General features: G+C 35.3%; 1 protein-coding gene across 1 annotated transcript; it reads left to right on the forward strand.

The window, feature by feature from the left end:
* The first annotated feature begins 372 nt into the window (after nucleotides 1-372).
* LOC128997027 (structural maintenance of chromosomes protein 5-like) lies at nucleotides 373-19,587 on the forward strand. The gene is made up of 20 exons (XM_054422605.1): nucleotides 373-481; nucleotides 3,122-3,269; nucleotides 4,262-4,411; nucleotides 4,767-4,896; nucleotides 5,553-5,676; nucleotides 6,123-6,240; nucleotides 6,437-6,565; nucleotides 7,536-7,728; nucleotides 8,766-8,897; nucleotides 9,359-9,513; nucleotides 9,824-10,041; nucleotides 10,319-10,482; nucleotides 10,750-10,879; nucleotides 11,374-11,623; nucleotides 11,758-11,934; nucleotides 12,583-12,798; nucleotides 13,317-13,544; nucleotides 14,185-14,364; nucleotides 14,740-14,835; nucleotides 17,192-19,587. The coding sequence occupies exons 1-20, from the start codon at nucleotides 429-431 to the stop codon at nucleotides 17,372-17,374; spliced, it is 3,174 nt and encodes a 1,057-aa protein (XP_054278580.1). The 5' UTR covers nucleotides 373-428; the 3' UTR covers nucleotides 17,375-19,587.
* Nucleotides 19,588-19,906: the final 319 nt, after the last annotated feature.

Genomic DNA, 19,906 nt, shown 5'->3' on the forward strand with positions numbered 1-19,906 from the left:
CAGTAAAATTGGCTCAACTGTTCCATAAGGATAGGAAATCTACAAAGAGAGTATGTTTTATCATACTATGGTTTTATCATATATGGTAGATTGTAGATGGTAGATCTATGGTTTTTATCTATGGTAAAATTAATTAAAAGACATGTACAAGATTTAAAATAAAAACCATTGACTTAATATGACCCTACATAAATGTTGTATTTAATACCTGTTAATTTAAGATATACCTCCATGGTAGCATAAAACTCTATGGGATGGATCAGGTGGCATCGCGCGGGAGCGTAGTCTTGTCGTGCGTGAACAGAAAAAAAAATAGCTCTGCTCTGAGCAATTTGTTATGGCGGGAGTTACTTAATATTATCAATCCTTTGTCTAGGCCTATTGTAATAAAAAATTTTGCTCTATTTCGACAAGTAATTAATTTAAACATGGAAGAGTTTACCGAAGGAATGATTGTTAGGATATTTTGCAAAGATTTTCTGTAAGTACTGCATAGAGAAACATTGGTTTTGCAACCCTAGTCCTAGGGCTATGAATGCACCATAACTTAATTGCATGCGAAACCCTAGCAATTATGTTATTTTGATTATAATTTAGATGTTAAGCATAATATAAGAATAATAGTGATAGCCTTTGTGTTTATTTGTATTTCGTATCTGACATTTAGGCCTACTAATAAGTTAGCCTAGGCCTAGCTTACATAACCTAGATAGGATACCAAATTTATTTATGTAGCCTATAATGCTAGGCTTAACCACTTAGCTAGCGCCTCACATCACAAACTCACAGGACCGAGGAGAACCAACTGTAGAGTAGAGTTCTTGTTAATTTATGGCTAGGAAGGTGTTTGGCTCTGGTGAGTGGGACTTTTTGACAGGGATTTTTCTCTTATCCGAAATGTATTCTATTTTCTAGGTGTAAGGCAGTACAAACCCATGTAGGCCTACTTATACCTCTATTTTTGGGGCGAGGAATCCGATGGAACCATCGCTACCCCCCTACGACCCCCCCCCCCCCCCGTTTCCAGGAACATTTCCCCCATCCCCCTTGTAAATAGAAACATGGTGGTCGTAGGGAGGCGGTGATGGTTCCATTGAATTCCTCGTCCCAAAACTAGGGGGTATACATGGGTTTGTACTGCCTTTAACTTACCAACTTTAGACTGGGACGGGTGGCGTCGTCCTGTAATCCAGCTACTAGGAGGTCACAAATTGTGGATATTTATAGGGATGCACTGTGGATACGATGCTCCCTGGTGTGGATTAACGTCCGCACTAGTGAGTACTACGACTATCCGCAGTACTATCCTGATAATTAGACCAATTCGTAAATTACAAGGAAAAAATGTGGTTCGGATTCCACTATAAACTGTAGGTCCCTTAGTTGCCATTAGCTGTATGGGCTATTAATTAACAGCTGTGTCTAAGGAACATGTCGACCTTAGTCACTAACAAGACTACAAGATCGCGCCACTCATCCTACACTCATCCTTCACTCATATTTGGGTTAAAATACGCACATAGTGGCGTCCCCATCTTAAATAATTGATAATAATTGATTGATTGATTGATAACATAATAGGAGAAATACCCGGAAAAAGGATGAGTTTTGAAAATCCCTGTCAAAAAATCCCACTCCTCAGAGCCATCACTTAAGATGAATTTAAATTGACAACCACATAAAATTTAAATTTCAAGGAGGGTGGAGGGTTTTACTAAATAAGTAGAAAGAATAGGCTAGGCCCTACCAAGGCCTAGCCTACTAAATAAAGATAACTTATTGGTTGAGTGGGGCCTAGGCCTTTCAACCAAAACAATATTTTTTCTTGCTACTTCTCTACTTTCTTGGTATTACACGGAGGCCACTTATTTTAGATGGATATTTTTTACCGGAGACCAAAAATAACTATATAATTGGAAATAACATAGGCGTACTTTGATTGTCTTACAGTCCAAATTTGACATTATTACGATTAGCGGCCTTTGATTTCTGTCTCGCACGCTCCGGTCAACAACCTGACTTTGGCCTACTTAGAGGGGATTTGGAGGGCAAAATTATGACTCACTGGTATCGTTCATTTTATAACAAAACGAGGAAAGTCCTACAAACATATCTATGATAACCTGAACACGCTGCAGGGAATAACCGCAGCACACTATAGGCCTACAAGGGCAGCCTTCTTATAATAGGCTACCAAAGTAGGCCTACCTTTTTCTTCATTGAATTTGTGAATGAGAGTGAAAATTACATTACCTAAGTTAAGTCTCAAAGGAACTGGAAACACTTTCAGATTTCGTAGCTCGATAACCGTTGATTATTCTCCACAACCCTTAAAATTAACTCTAGGATATTAATTTACCTAGGTAGGCTACCTATTTACTTAGTATTTAAGTTAGGACTACAGTCAGTGGTGTAAATAACACCCACGTGCGGGAACGGGGCCGAGGTCCAGGGACACTGAGGTGCTCCATGACTTCGGAAGACGAACGTGATGTCTTCAAGACCAAATGAGATATTAGGCATACCGTAATGATTTTGACGCAATCGTTTAAAAAGATTACGTTGTTTCCGTGACCGCGGGTGACGAAGATTGTGTCTTCAAAACTGAAGAATATATTCATGATTAATTTGACGTAGTCGGAGAAAAAGATTACGTCATTTTCATGACCCGTGCGTGAGAGACAATGATGATGTTTTCAAGACCCCAGATGATGTACAAGATACTGCCACGTCATGGAAAACGATGAATAAACTTAGTTTCCAATGAAAACGGGAGACTATGATCATGTCTACATAAACCCAGGAGATATTCAAGATTTGGCCCCACCGCGGAACACGGTGACGATGTTTCCATGACTAAGGGAGGCAATCAAAACACGTCAACGAGATTTATTTTGGATTTTTCTGGAATCACAGATTTTGCTGAGGTAAATAAATAAAACGTAAGTGGTAAAGTTTTGGTTGGAGGGAAGGGGGCTCACATGTACTGGTTCTGTGGGGGGGGGGGGGGGGTGAGGCGCTCAATGTAGGCTACAGTACTTACCACTGCCTACAGAAACTTAATTATCCTAAGAAAACTATCTAATAAGTAATAATGCATCATTTTATTTTTTTGTTTTAGGACATACAATGAAACCGGTGTAGAATGTTATCCTTGTGCAAAACTGAATATGATTGTTGGGCCTAATGGTACAGGGAAGTCCTCCTTGGTCAATGCAATTGTCCTCGGACTCGGAGGGAAAACGAGTATCATTGGCAGAGCAAAACAGGTGAGTGGACTGAGAATTAATGATAAGGCCTATGTCAGTCTTTGGTGTCTTTTTATGGTGAAACCATAGAATACCGAGTGTAACTTTAGGCCTACACATTCACTTGGTGAGTTTAAATAATTTATTTAATAATAATTTGTAGGTAGTAAATGGCAAGTTAATGCTAACTCATAGGCCAAGGCCTACCACATTTTAGCAATGCTTGACGTATATTTCTGATTTTATTTGGCAATAAGTTAGACCACAAGCAGCAAAAAAGCTTGCATTTATTTTTACTTTGGAGTTTTTAAGTTGGGCCCCATGCTAGCTCCAGATAACACTCTAACGATCAGGTTACTTAACAGTAGAAAGAGCGTAGTATAGCATAAAGATTAAAAGCCTGGCTGCAAATAAGATGTATTCAAATAATTATATGTAGGCCTAAATAGAATTTTATGGCGTATCAATCCTGCGCATGTCATTTAGCAATCTTTTGATTCCGTACCACAGGCATTAGCCCATTTTGGGATTTTATTTCATACTTTGTTTTTGCATCATTTAATAGGCCTACTTTGTACTGAAATAAAGAATTCATTCATTCATCTATTTGTCTCAACCTTATATGTAGGCTACATATAAAAATTTATAAAGCGATAAAAATGTCCTTTTAAGTTTATCCCTAAACATAAGTTGTTAGTGATGAATATTTTTAAATACATTTTAGCATTCTGTAACAAATTCTTCGTTTGTACTGGGTTGAACAGTTTGTGACCACTAAAAATACAAGATTTTTGAAAAGGAAAATTTTAATTTTATTTTAAGTGGCAATAAAAAATGTAGGCCGTAAAACTTATGTAAGCATCAACTGGTTCAAGTTCGCCTACTCACTTTATATTTTAAGTAAGTTGTTGGTTCAATCTCTAACAAGGCTATCAATTACATAGTTGGCCTGATTGGTTTAAGAGTTTGGCTAACAATGATACAAATTAAACCTTGTTTAAATTTCCATGTAGCTATCCGCGTACGTGAGGAGAGGATGTCAAAAAGCAAAGATCGAAATAGAACTTTACAGTGAACCTTCAAACTACGTCATTGGAAGAGAGTTTAACATTGACAATAAAACTACTTGGTTTATCAATGGCCAAGTAGTCCCATTTAAAGAGGTAAGTGATTAGCCAATTGATTGTTAATATATTTGGGATGACAAACATTTTACCTTTTGTGTAATTTTTGCATATAAAATAATTTTTGTAATATTAAAGTTTTTTATTAAATTTGGCATTTAAGATTTTAAATGGCCGCCATATTGAAATGGCTGAGATATTGGAACGGAACTTTGTAAGTTCTTTTTACCTTCTGACAAACAGAAATCTAAGCATTTAAGACCCATTCTTAGCCTATATGGCATTTTATGTTTGTCTCAGCCCAAGGAACAAGTACTCAAAATGTGTCCAAACAATTTGGAAACACCCTGTTAATGATAATTACTAGTTAATAAGTAATTCATGGGTTTTGTAGGTGGAAAAAATTATAAAACAAATGAACATACAAGTAGACAATCTTTGCCAGTTCCTACCTCAAGACAGGGTTCAAGACTTTTCCAAGATGGATTCAAAACAGTTGTTGGAAAATACACTGAAAACTGTTGGTAAGAATATGTGGTTTATTATTGAGCTTATTTTTTTATTGAAACTTGTTGAATAATACCTAAGTTACTACACAGTTTTGATCATACGATATTCTGTTATCTGACAGACCTTCCATTTCATCATGAATGCCTTAAAATTAGACTGTATTGGTGTTGTGTTATTTGCACAATGTAGTTGGTTATGTCAAGAAAACCCTTTTTGTCACCCTTGTCTGTAATCTGAAGAAACGTCCAGGCTAATGGCCCACACAGAGACAGACAGACTCATGCAGACAGACGGACTAAAATTTGCTCAAAATGTTGTCAAACGTGGGAACGCACACAGTAGTCCTTCTGCCTGAATATATGGATTCGGGCGATTATTAAAACCTTCCTGCGAATTTTTTCCGCTGCGCATGTGCCTTGAGGTGTTTTCATCGTTACTTCTCTGCCCACTGGAACCAAGGGCAACTTCGGGGGTCCCTACCCTTGTCGTACTTGTTTTTAAATTAGCGCAGTAATAAAAACAACTTTCACAATACTTTGTAAAACTCATCTTTTACCCCTTGGCCCTTTTGCTCTATGATGCATCCTTAATCCTATTGATGTAGAAATTTCACCTGTAATAACAATCGCTGTGTAGAAATTACTGTTTTACTGATAAAAAATATTTTTAGGTTCCAAAGAAATCGTTGACCTGCATGACAATTTGAAAGACTTGAGGAACCAAGAAACTAACTTGGCCTCGAAAACCAAGTTACTGAGACAAAATCTTGAATCTGAGAAGAAAAAGATTAGTAGGTAAGTTTCAATGTGTCTAATTACCCCATTTGGTTGAATGAAATGTGCATCCTTCTTTGTCCATCTAAATTTTTGTGTGAACAAATCTCAAGCCAAATAGTAATAGCGTAACAATAAGATTTCAACCTTATTGCTACGCATTCAATGTTGTTTGCATTTTAAAACAACCTGGTCCTTTTATTTTCATCTCACTTGAAAATTTTATAAACATCACAATGTTCTTATGTTGTTTTTGTACAACTTTTTTAGCGAATTTTACTTTATGCCATACTTTGCTTCAATCATGTCTTCTTGAGGCATCCGCTGCTTTTTGGTGTACACAAATATTATAATGACATACAAATAATTTAATCAAGTACCTGAGTTATTGCAATTAATTGATTCACTAAGTTTTTGTTAAAAATGTTGTGTTGTTGCTGTATACTTAAGTGCTGCTTTATTCTCAGGTTGGAAAATGAAGTGAAAGCAATTATGGAACGACAAGAAATGATGAAAAAGGTTGCGATTTTAGAGAAGAAGAAAGCTTGGTTGGATGTGAGTGAAAAAGAAGAATCCAAGAAAAGGGTGAGTGTATTCTACGGTAACTGTTCTATGGTATTAACACCTATTTAGGTTTAAAATATTTATCATTGACACAAATGGCTTGCTTTTGTTGACAAGTCATAAGTCGCCTAAAAGGCTTAGACATTCTACATTATCTTGGCTAGATTTACACTTGGTTGTGTGAATTCACTTAATGATCAGATGTGGGCTTTTTCAGGTACAAGAAGACAGGAAGAAGATTTTAGGTATCAAGAAAGAAGCGGAAGAAAGCTTGGCGCCATTTGAACGAGAAATTGAAAGAGTCAAAGACAACATAAAAACAGTCGAAAGAGAGATTCAAAAAGAGGTAAGATAAGTAAAATATAAAATACTTTTCCTACAGTTATCTGGCAAAGTGGCCTTGCTTGCAATAATTATAGCTTGCAAAGGAGCTGATTCATACTTTCCCACACTCAATTTATACTTTCTTGCACTCCAGGATTTCAACCAAACAATACAAAAAAGTGTGATTGTACTAAGCACGTAATACGTGTATGCTTAAAAACAAGTTGGCAACACTTAGATACTACGACTACTGTCATCTGTTGTAGTGTTTATTCGTCATTCCATTTTACCATGGATACAACAACTTATCTTAACCTATAAACCTGTTGTTGCGAGTTAACAATCGTTCAACCCTTGGATTTAACCTAACGTAAAACGTGTTGTTTAGTGTTTGAAATATCAATTATTTATGAGTAAAGGGTTTGCAAATAATGGACACGGTGAAAGCAATTATTATAAATCTGTTGTTGCGTGTTAACGTTAACATAAACATTACAAAAAAAATTGTGTTCGGATTTTGCTTCATTAGGTTTGTTAAAAGTTCATTCTTATGGTTATTTGCTCATTTGGGAAACAATTTCATTTAGGTTTGAATTTGTTACAGTAGGCTAACTTTTGAAAAGGCATAAATTATATTGATAAGGTTATCCGCAACTGCTTTGTCCCTTTTACTTCAGTTTATTAGGGTTTTACTGTACAATAAAGTATCAGAAAATGAGTAAGATGATGAAGATAATGAAACTATTGATTAACTGTAGGTCAGTCTTAGGTTGCGACAGCTGGTTTAGTGGGTCTTAAGTCCCCGAGGTCACGGGTTTAAATCCCACCAATCATTAACTTTTAGCTTCTGTGATGATTGCAACCCTCTAGAGCTAGACAGAAGTGATGTATAAGCTGGCTCTGGACCCGACACTCGGGTTGAAGTTGGGACGAAAAAACCAAGTACTCAAATTGGCTGTAAATTCAAATAGTAAACATTCTCTTCTTTCTAGATCAAACTGAGTGGAGACGGAATGGCAGCCGGCAGAAACATTCTGGGTGTGATAGAGGAAGGTGAAGACAAGATGAGAAGTATTGAGAACCAATTGAAAGATAAACTAGAAGCAGCAAAGAAACGGAGCGAGAAAATCAGCAGCTTGGAGGAGGAGATAAGAAACTTGGAGACTGTTATTCAGCCTGAGAAAGGTGTGAATTGTTCGCACTTCATTTTTTGTTTTATATTGTCAGCATGTCAGCATAGTCTTGGTTAATCATTTACTAGTATGTGTAATGATTAACAACTACAGTACTTCTTTACAAATCAAAGTGAAGAAAATTTAACTGATGCTCTTTTGTGCGTTTGCAAATTTTAGTTGATTCACTGCACCCTTCTCAATGACAATCTTCTCAATTTGGCTGAGAACTTAAACTCTCTAGAGATAGCTTTTCTCAATTATATAAGTCCATTTTGTTAATACTCTTCATTGTAATTTTTTATTGAAATTCAAATCTTACAAATCTTTGCACTCCCTTATTACATTTATTTATGGACTGAAAATAAAAAAAAAGTCTAACAACACCTAAAACCAGTGCTCAAATTGTAGTCGAAATGTCAAAATGTAATCACGGAGAAAAGGAATTCTGGTACCTCTCTTTAAAAATGATAAACAATAAACATATTGCCATAAATAGGTAACAGTTCCGGCACTTCATATTTTACAAATCGAGCACTGCCTAAAACATTTGTTTACACTTGAACTGTTATCTTCAAAAAGGCAATTATATACTTAAGATGGTAAGTTAAGTATGTGTGTGGTCATATTCATTTGGAGTGTCCATTATAGTGAACAAATCCTTGGAAAAACACAAATTATGTGTTTAATTAAATGTTTATCAATAGTGGAAAAGAATTTTTGATCTAAAATTTTATTTGTCCATCGTTCCTTTATTAGATTGCAGTAAATGCTTGTGTTGTTTGCAATTGTCTGCTAGTTGTCTTTGAATGTTGCTGACATTAGGAAGATGTTTTATGAATTGCTCATGATACTTCTTGTCTCACTAACAGCATCTTTGTTCGGGTTCGGCAAAAGAATATTGACTATGTTAGATGCAGTCAAAAAACGTTTACCAATTGCACTTTTTTGTGGAAATGGTGGGAATTCCTTTTCACTGTCGGCACATTACTTTAGCCGGTATTCACTCAGATCATTGTTGGATCTAATGGTGTGTTTACGATGTTTCAGAGTCGAGGCTACAGCAGCAAGTGTCAGGCATGCAGCCACAGTTGGCCACTAAGAGTGAGGAGCTGCTGAGAGCGCAGAGGCAGGCTCGAGAAGTTGAACAAAACATAAGTGAAGTCACTAGGACAAAAAATAGTAAGTAAAACAACAGTGATCTAGTAATATCAAAGTATAAAACAAAGAGTTGATGTAAGTATTGGAAATTTCCTGTCAGTGGATTCCCTAAATCTAGAGAAATAATTGATAATTGATTCCTGATCTTGATCTTTTATGTTGGTAGGAAATCCATGCTGTCGACTGCTCTACTATATTCCTTTTACAAACCCAGGGTAAATGCCCATGCATTGACCGACAGTTATTGATTCAGCTAATTTTATAATTGATTTTAATCTTTATCATGATTTTTTTTTATTTGGTTAGCTGAACCATGGTTCAGGTTAACCTATGTTTTGGTTTAACATGGTGGGGTAAAAAGGTGATTTAATGGAAACCTCAGTAAATCATAATTAAAATTACATTATTACCTTGTTTTGTTTCCTCTATACTTTTTTATGTTCTAACTGGCAACATAAACAACAAAAACTATGTCAATTCAGGAATAGAGGGAGCGCTGCAGAGAGAAGAGTCGGCGGCCAATAAAAAGCTAGAAGTCCTGAAGCAGAGATTCCCGGCCACATATCAAGCCTACCAGTGGCTAGAGGACAACCGAGACAAGTTCAGGAAACACATCTACGGACCAATCATGTTAGAGGTGTGTATTTGTTACCTTGAACTCTGCTCACTTTAGTGTTTATCATTGATTCTAAGGACCTTGGATCAGCGTTTCCCAACCCACTGGGAAAAGACAAAAAATTTAAAATGTGTTCGTATCTAAACCCAAAAATTAAGTATTTTTCACTACAACCAAAAGATCAGATGAGCACCAGAAGAGTCATGAGCGTACCAAGGGGGTATTTACTTATTTTCAATACTTCCAATATAAGTAACCTAATAATCTAATATTACTTCATATGTGTTTTTTCTTACAACCTAACTCATTTGTCACAATTGTCTGCCGTTAGATTAACTGCGAACAAGACGCGGCCAAGTTTGTAGAGTTCTCCATACCCCACAGAGAAATGGTTATGTTTGTGTGCGAAGACAAGAATGATATGAATCAGTTGCTCAAGACAGTCAGAGATGGTATGAGACTTAGCATCAACGCAGCTGTGGTAACTAGAAACTACAACAGCCCGGCCAGTGAGAACTACAGGCCTCCTCTGGACCTGAGGAGCATCAAGTAAGATTACGATTTTACATAAATTGATCCCTTTTGTTTCCTAACTAAATAAATTTGGATTACTGAGTGTGTCAGCCTACCAAATATCGGATTGTTGCGAGTCCAACTGTTCAGGAATATTGAGCTGAGGTTAGGCAAATAAAGATGACTAAAGGTGAGCAATGAAGGCTGCTCTTTACAAATACAACCTGTACTTGTCCAGCCTAACTACTGCAGTGAGCAGTACAATTTAAATTGTTTATCCACATCAGAATCTGAAGTCAGTGTATTTTTACAGAGAGTTTGGCTTCTCGGATTACATCATCAACAAGATGGAAGGTCCTAATGCGATCCTCAACTATCTCTGTGCAAACTTCGCTTTGCATCAGATTCCCCTTGGGAACAAAAAAACTGAACTGATGGCTGACAAAATACCTCGACAGATTCGATCTTACTTCTCAGGTGCGTTGAATATGTCAAGTTATCAAATGGTTCTCAATGTTTGCAACTAATTAAAGTTTAATTTGGAACAATTGACTTTTTTTTAATAGTTTTACTTACAAACTCTGCCAAATATGTGTGATTAGTACGTATGATTGTAGATTTTTTTGTCTGGTTTGAAAGAAGAGTAACAACTGCAATACAGCGAAACACAATGTTTATCCTGGAGAATTTAACTACAGATGAGATATTTATGTCATTATTAACAGTAACTTGCCTTGTTTGCAGATTCACAGCATTACTTGGTGAGATATTCCAAGTACTCAGGAGAAAGGTCTTCACGCATCGTGAACGTCAGAGACAGTTTTCTATTGTCTGGCTCTACCAACACTGCCGCTATTGCTGAATACAGGAGAAGGTAGGCAATCAAATAGTTAGGCCAGTAGCAAAATATATACCTACATTACATTGTATCTTACTAAAAGTGTCAATGTCGAGTTTATCAATTATTGCACACTTGTTAGTTGTTACTTACAGCTGTGGACAGTAATCTGATGATTCGATAGCTCTGCTCCACCAACACTATGCTGATATACCAATGTTACTCTTTCCCCAGACATTCCAGCTGTTCTTTCCACCTTGAAGTTGAATATGAATAACAGAGTATAGAATGAAGTGAGATTCCTTATGATATTTGTTCCTGACTAAGACCATCTGTTTCATTAGCCAGGACCAAGCCCAATAAACTAAGAAATCATACAAAGGAAAAGATAGTCGTCTTAGTCTTGAATATTTAGGTGGTAATTTTTCCAATCACTTCCATTAGCCAATTATTAAGTTGTTCAACTTTTTTGTGTGAAATATATGTCTTCTGTAAAATAGTCTCTTTTAGAAACACTGTCTTTGTTTCAGTATCCAAAAAGAACATCAAAAACTTGAGGGGCTTATGAAAAATAAAGACGCACTGATGGCAAACATAAGTAGTATTGAACGAGTAACAAACGACTTGCGACAAAAGAAGCGAGATTTGGACCAAGAGTTGCAGAAATTGAAGGTCGGAAGAACCAGATTGGGTATGAGAAAGAGTGAGCTGCAAAAAGTCATTCAGCAAGTGGAAATTGATCCTGAAGAAGAAATATCCAAAGCAAAAGCTGAAGCTAATGTGAGTCGGTAGATTTACTAATAGTGAATAATTCTATCCAGCTATATAAAACGTATCAGTATTTATTTAATATTGGTAGCTATAGGCCTGGGAAATTGCTTTGTTCTTTTTTAGAAAAATTTTTTTACTTTCAGAAATTTGTCATCGCGTTGACTTCAGAGCCAAGAAAAATCATCAAGTATTTAAAAAACACACAGAGCTGCTTCTCGAAAAAACTAACAAATGTTCAAAAAAAGTCTCACTACCAAAGGATTCTCGACGCGAAAAAGAGAGATGCTGCAGAGGCTCGAAGTAAAGTGGATAACGCTAATGTAAGTTGTGATTGACTTGTATTTGCTATAATTTATGCTCAAAACAAAATCAAAATACCTTAATTTTAATAAACCCTTATAAACATTTATATGTCAAGTACTTTGGTTTATTTAACCTTAGTTTTAAAAAACTTTCCGTGTAATATGAACAGTTCAAATTCTTGTACCGGTATTGGTAATTGTACATTGCAAAAACTCTCTCCTCTGTTCCTAAATCATGTTTATGATTGTACCTATTTGAATAGATTTCAATAAACAAGTGAAACTAAAATTTCTTTTACCTCATGAAAACTGTTTTTATCAGTTCAGGAAACGTTAATTATATTGTGTAGGTGTTAGGATGTAGTAAACCTGGGAGTTGGAGAAAAATGGAACAGGCATTCAGGAACTGTTTAAATACAGTTAAGCCCTTTCAAGGTACTTATTGAAGTGAAGAGACTCTTTTAGTTATTAAAGAATTGTTGGCATTAAATCCCCAGTTGGATAAGAATTTTTTAGGCTATCGATGTTCTGAAATGTATTTATTTTACATTAGGTCCAATAAATATATAGTTTACCAATGATGGGTTAAAAAAACACTTCTTTGTACTATCCCTGTACTTTTTAGTAATTCAACTTCTAAACGTCACTTGAACAAACATTTTTCAGAGGATGCTGGAAAACGTCGAGCACGAGCTGAGAGAAGTATCGCGAACTTGGGAGAGAGCAAAGGCCAAAGCACAAGAGATGTCCGGGGGGAAGACTCCAACAGACGCGGCTCTCCGGAGGGAGTTTGCTGATCTCCCGGATGACCTGAATGGCCTGGAGAGGGAGATATCTGAGGCGACGGCCCGAGTGAGGTGTATGGGAGGGGGAAGAGAGTCGGTAAGTTAAGACTTCTATTGTTTTAGGAAATTGATATGAAATTTATTTGTGCTTGTCTTCCTACTTGAAAACAACAGAATTTAAGGTTATCCTTGTGATCGAGATGCACTTTGATATCCATTAAAACCACTTTTTTTGAGTCGTTATCACAAATGATAAAAAACAAAAATAAATTATAAACACCACTACTGCAATTGTAATAAATAAAACAAAGCTATATTTGTCAACTCAACCACCAAGACATAAAGGGTTAGAGGAATGGAACAGTAACACATGTATAAGTACAGAAATGAAGTTTAAAGGTTTTTGTGGGGAAAGATTCACCATGATGTCCAGGCATAACATTCAACAGATGTGATTTCTTCTCACTCAATCATCTGCAGATAAGGAACAACCAAAGATCAGATAATCAACATTCCACTGTATATTACCTATTCCCTTCCCTTTATTCACAGTGTTGTAATAAAATTTTGAGTTGCCAAATCACTTGCAGCTTCCTGCAATGTTCTTTTTCCTAGGTTTTGGAAGAGTACGATAAGACAAAGAAAACCATAGAAGATCTAGAACGTCAGGTGGCTAACCCAGAGAAGCAGTTAGAGACTATAAAAGAACGCATGGAGAACAACCGGAACCAGTGGATACCTCAGGTGCAACACCTGTTGGAGAGGATCAACGCAAACTTCAGCTCTTTCTTCTGTCTGATCAACTGCGTGGGAGAGGTCTCGCTGGAGGTTCCGGAGAACCAGGTGAGACGGGGGGCTTCTAAGTTGATGTAGTAAATTTAGTTGATATATCCTAATGTGTAAACTTAGTATAAACTTTGACTACTGATACATCCCCACATTCCATCCCCATGTTAAAGTTGTCATCAGTTATTAAAATTAAATACGTTAATAACAGATTGTGTGATCTAAATTACTAATTTATGTCAAATACACAAGATGTTTCTACCAAGTCAAACTGATGAAACGACTTATTGTGAGCTCTAGCAACTCTTATGACCAATCAACTCTCAGCGACAAATAATAATGTAGAAACAATAATTTTAGACTCTACAGTTCCTTCAGTAGCACATTCTGTAATTGGCTCACACTAATACATACTTTTTTAGTAAAAAATCGGGGACAGCTGGTCCTTATAGATGGGATGTTTACTTCAGTCAACCAATAGTTAATGGTATAATCGAGACAGTTAAAGTATTTTTTCTCTGCTGTCTACACCTTCAGATTGCTAAGTTCAACTGGGATTGCAATTCAGTTATAGACGTCTCGTTCGAAAGAAACTTTGTCGTAGCTACATTGAAATCTAGTTGCTGACTCCCAAAAATACATCACAGAGTGGAAATATTTTATATTATTGAGCCTACTGATCAAGTTTTGCCTGTAGGACGAATACAGCAAGTACGGGATCAGCATACAGGTTCAGTTCCGAGAGTCCAGTCGTCTGCAGAAGCTCGGTCCGCACACTCAGAGCGGGGGAGAGAAGGCGGTGGCCACTGCCATCTATATGTTGTCTCTGCAGGAACTCACCACCGTGCCTTTCAGATGTGTGGACGAGATCAATCAGGTAATAATGATCAAATACAATATGTAAGCATACGATAAAACAAAAAGTAGGCCTACAATAAAACACAACTAACAGGTAGGCCTACGATAAAACACAATAGGTAGGCCTACAATAAAATACAACAGGTAGGCCTTCGATAAAACACAATAGGTAGGCCTACAATAAAATAAAACAGGTAAGCCTAAGATAAGGCACAACAAATAGGCCTTCGATAAAACACAACAGTTAGGCCTACATATTTTCAATTTGCATGCCAACAGAATGAATAAAAAGTAAGAAAACATTAAACTTAATTGAATTATTGAGTATACAATATTCATTGTAATTTTACCTCTTGTCTTGTAAATGTTGTTAAATGCAATGTTCTGTTTTCAGGGTATGGATGAGCACAATGAGAGAGTGGTGTTCAAGCTGATGGTGAACACTGTTGAGAAAGCTAACTCTGCTCAATGCTTCCTGCTCACACCCAAGGTTAGAGGATATTAAAACTACAAAGTAAAATGTATTTTTATAATAATTGTATAACATTAAATACCATACCAGTATTTTTATTATTGGGTTCACTGTTCAGTAGTAATTTTAGTGGTGTGCAATGCATTTAAATTTCAATTTGATTCGATGTTGATCACGATTTGATTCAGGATGCTTCAATATACATTAGAACCCCTGTTAACAAAAATAAAGGGGGAAAAGCCGTTTCCGGTAACCAATTTTGCGGTTAACCTGTCATACGCTAAAAATAGCCTATGTATTACCACAGTTTGTAGGTAAAACCATAGATAAATCATACTCCCTTAGTAGATTTGTCATCCTTATGGAACAGCTGAAGCCAATTTTATTGTTTGTAATGTACGTCCAACTGTAGAGGTTATGTTTTGTTTACAATTTGTTTCTTGTTATTTCAGTCATTTAAAACCTCATTTAATCATATAAAACGATTTAATAATAAAGAATAACTGGTCCCCTAGTTATATAACCAAATAGTAAAGCACAAATCATTAAAATAACCCTAAAATAATATAAGCAAAATGTTGTCTACCCCAGCGATCAGTGTGGACGTACATGAACTGGACATGAAAAACAAGCTTCAAAATTTACAATGGGATGAGGAGTCTACTTGTGTTGCTTAGTCTATGGTAAAACGAACTTAAAATAATGTCTATATATAATTCAGTGTTTTATTTCAGCTTCAAAAATGTTACAATGGGTTGAAGACGGAATACTTTACACAGAAACAACTGAAGTTACTAAAGTATTTTACATTACGTATTACAGAAATGTACTTATATTTAGCCCTGTATTATTTTATCCCTCCGTGTCCATAGTAATGGTATTAATGTCGGCCCATTTATTGCGCAATCGCAGGGTTTTATTAAAATGTATCTTAAAAACTTAAAAACACTCTAAAGAATACTGTTTTATATATAATTTTGTTTGGAAAATTATGGGCTTCAATGTGGGGTTAACATTTCTCAAAAATTACAAAATAGGCCTAAATGAAAAAATTTTATGTTTGCACTCAATAAATTTTTATAATTTTAGGTCTACAAATATCTGAAAATAGCCACTTTGTTCTAAATCTTATGAGGATTCCAAAAATATAATCATATAAGGAAGTAGGTTTGCAAATAAATAAGTTATGGGTGAAAAACAGATTTCGTACATTTAGCGTTAGCTAAGAATGCATAGCCTAACCATATCTAGGAATCTGGCGGATAATTTACATCAATATCACTACCTACTTCTTCAGGATCATCAACCAGCCCTTCAAAATCACTTAAATCTTCTTATAATGCACCACATATATCACTACTTTTTATTTTTAACACTAAAACAATGATAAACGTAATAACGCATCAGTCATCGGTGCGAGGTTAACCAAGTTGTTTACAAATACGCACGTCATCTGTCTGCTATAATATTTTGGGAACTAAAATGAAAAGCATCTAGAAACAGACATCAGGAGAAAGCTTAGAATCTACTGAAAACAATGATACCAATCTCGATCCAGTTCAATCTGGATTCAATCAGTCCCAGAGCCTTCGCCGTAAACGATGTTTGTGTGTCGCAAAAGCGACGCGGCGGGTGTGTTGTGCGTCGATTACGCGACGCTTAACACTCGGAGGGTTATGCAACGGTTTAAGTTAACCCAGGAAACACATTTTTTTTATATAGGTCAATAATAGTACAAATTGCTTTGGTATAGGCTTATTCGAATTGTTAGTTAAGTCTAGATTTTCTTTGGCCAACCATAAAATCAGCGGTGTCCATCAGCATCAGGTTAGATTTTTGGTAAATCATCCATTACGGTAACGCAAGTTAAGTTTTAAATAAATTTTGAAAGAAAATCAAAATCATGCTGGTGCTGCATAGAAATGAATCGCATTGGACAAAAAAAAAATGCTGTATTGCACATCCCTAAGTAAATCATGCCCTTTTGTTTATCTTGTTCAGCAAAAATCCCAACCATCTTGTTTATATTTTTGAATAAAAATCCCTCTGTGTTTTTATTATATTGTCCAATTCAGATTCCCATACTTTTTATCCGCGGCAATTTTGAATATAAGAATACCAGTTGGAGGATAAAATGATAGTGTTAACCATCATGTTAAAGCTAGAGCTCGGCAAAAATGGTCATTTATTATGTGTTTTCAATGGTGTGCATTTGTTGCAAATGTAGCTAGCTCTTAGGTTTTTATGTTTTTGTAGAAACTGTTTTGATAAGGGTATAAAAAATAAATACACAGCAATTTAAGTGCTATTTGTTTGGGATGTCAAGTAATAAACATATATGTTTATTGCAGTATTTTAATTCTCTCCGTTTCAGATTTTGCCCAACTTGGAATACTCTGACAACGTGAGAGTACTTTGTATCTACTCTGGTCCGTGGTCCATCAGTCGCCTGAGGTTCAAGATGAACAAATACATTGAGAGGGTGGCAAGATGCAGTGAGAACACACGACGAGAGTCTCTCAAGAGAAAACACTCTCAGTCAGACGACTCCGACTAACATTCTGTGATAAAACTTGTCCATATTGTAAGTATTTAGGTATCCATGAAGTTTGGAAGAGGACGAGTAACGAGTGCTTGTCAAGGTTTCACATTCCATCCGGATAAATTTTAAAATTATCTCAAAAATTGAAACACAAGCTGATGTTTGATAACAATTTACTTATGCCCTTACTAGTCGATTCAAACTGTTTATCGTGCAATTTTGACAGTAAATTTTGAAGAAGTAGGCTACAAAGACAAAGCAAACTTAAATATAAAATTTAGAAAACAAAACCTTGGTATAGCGTTTTTACACTAGATATTGTGAAGGAGTTATTGGCACAATATTCACGGTTGAGAACTCTACTAGTAATAAATCATCCACAGTTGTGTTTATGTAGGATAAGTATCATGGATCCAGTGCTAATGTGACATTGATAGGGCTTGTCAGTCCAATGCCTATATGCGTGTGCCTTTCCATGTAGACCTGTCACAGTACAGTATTCACTGGAGATTTGTGCATTTATTTAGCCCAAGTAAAGCTTGTGTTTGTATTGTTTGAGTTTCAATTCAAACAAAGTGTTTAACACCCTATGCCTTGCCACCAATAGTTATACAGCTAAAGTAGGTATGCAGATTGAATTTGAGATTTGAATTTAAAAAATTGTCTTAGAACAAACTAGTGGCGGCTGGTCAGTTAAAAACCCCTATTCGAATGCTCTAAAAAGAATCAATAATCTAGACCGGTTGGACATGTTACTTGTTATAAGCAATGATAAGACAATCACAAAAGCATCTAATTGACACATTTTATTTTTTTTTTATGTTTGTTAAAACAAAAACCCAATCAAATTGCTTTTTACTGATAGTCAACACGAACACATCAGTTCATAATGTTTCATTTCACACATGGACCTACTCTTTAACATTATCGTACTGTCTAAAATTGCAGCATTAAATCTTAAAGGCAGCGTTGTGATCGGTGTATTTTTAGTTGAGCGTCAAAACTTTGTGGTTAAGATCTAAACCCCTGCCTATTAGCTTAACGTCCTAGCATCTGCTAATTCTCCATTGTGGAAATGATCCTAAATTTTGGAAGCACTAAAAAAATAGGCTGTCGTATTTAGTTGAACACTTAAAATGTGCATTTTGTTGCTATATTGTGAATGGGTGAGTAGAGGTTTCATTAACCAGCCGCCTCTGGAATAAAGTAAGAACATCGTTCATTTTCCGTTATTTTACTACTACTACTTTTTTATTGCTATTCCGTTTATTCACTATCATAATTTTTTCATAATCTGCAAGTTTGGTTGGTTAGGTTAGTTTAGAATAGTTTCATTTTATAATTGATATATTCATAGACTAGGCTAACTGTTAAAAATTTTAGAATTGCAATATAAAAGTAGTGGTAGTGAATTAACGGAAAAGAACCAGAATAACAAAGGAATAAGTGAGAAAATAGAATTGTTGCTGCAATAATTACGCAATGTTCGGACACAGTTTAAACCTGCAAGCCAATTTAAGCTGTGTTTAATGTGCCATGGCAAGGCAACATTGAATATAAGTTTTGGTTTAAGATAAGTTACATTAATTGTTACTTTGTACCTAAAGAGATGTATTAAGTTTTATTATTTAACATGTTCCTTAAATACTAAGGCTTAAACAACGCAAATAACAACAATTATTGTGTTTACTAGTTTACTGTATGGTTGATAAAAAGCTATCCTTACGTTTTTGATTTAAATCAAGTCTTTTTTCTAAATCCTTAAGCAAGTTCCTACCATGCAACAATTTCCCGATGTTCTTTGTTAAGTGTACTTTACATTTAGGTTATTTAATAGTACTTTGTTCTTTGTGTTTATTTTATACTTGTATAACTAGGCCTAATTTTAAAACTATTGATAACATCAAGATACATTTTTGTTCGTCTTCAATAACTAATTTATAAAATTGTGATAAAATATTTGGCATTTAATTATTTATTACCTAAGTTATTACGGAATGTAAGAGTAATTGCATTTTTACTTTGCTTTTTCTACATTTTGTCGAGTCTACAGAAAATATTTTGTACGATTAAATAATAGTCGAGTTGCTAGAATTTTAAAACTTGAATTGACTGTGTGTTATTGTATTTGGTAAAGTAGTGTTATAAACTGTATTTATAAGTAAAAATAGTACAACACCATGTTTGTACATTTGTACAGATTTTTTAATAAATACACTATTGTTCAATGTGATTTATTATTAAAACTTCAATCTTTCCATAAAATAATAAGTTTATTTTTTTATTAAAGGGAACTACTACAAAGCTTTGTTTGTAAAATATAACTAAAGAAAAAGAACTAAAGTTAGTAAAAAATAAGGTATAAATGTGGAAAGATGGTTCTTCAATTGTGCCGTTTAAGCGGTAACTTACAGTTCAGTTGTTTTGGAGATCAGTGGTAGATGTATTTAACTTATATTTTCTAAAATAGATTTAAAGAACAACATTATCCTCTCCTGTGTCTTTGTTCTGTTGTGAAGCAAGATAATGCAACTAGTAAAAAAAAAC

Source organism: Macrosteles quadrilineatus, unplaced genomic scaffold (genome assembly GCF_028750875.1).
Source record: "Macrosteles quadrilineatus isolate MER2022 unplaced genomic scaffold, UCM_ALF_1.0 Scaffold_6__1_contigs__length_79288215, whole genome shotgun sequence".
In the NCBI taxonomy this organism is placed as follows: domain Eukaryota; kingdom Metazoa; phylum Arthropoda; class Insecta; order Hemiptera; family Cicadellidae; genus Macrosteles; species Macrosteles quadrilineatus.

Excerpts from the sequence above, each read along its gene's own strand:
- LOC128997027 (XM_054422605.1), top strand. The coding sequence starts at position 429 with ATGGAAGAGTTTACCGAAGGAATGATTGTTAGGATATTTTGCAAAGAT. Across the intron at positions 4,412-4,766 it reads AAGTAGTCCCATTTAAAGAG|GTGGAAAAAATTATAAAACA; the intron begins GTAAGTGATTAG and ends TGGGTTTTGTAG. Across the intron at positions 12,799-13,316 it reads TGGGAGGGGGAAGAGAGTCG|GTTTTGGAAGAGTACGATAA; the intron begins GTAAGTTAAGAC and ends TCTTTTTCCTAG.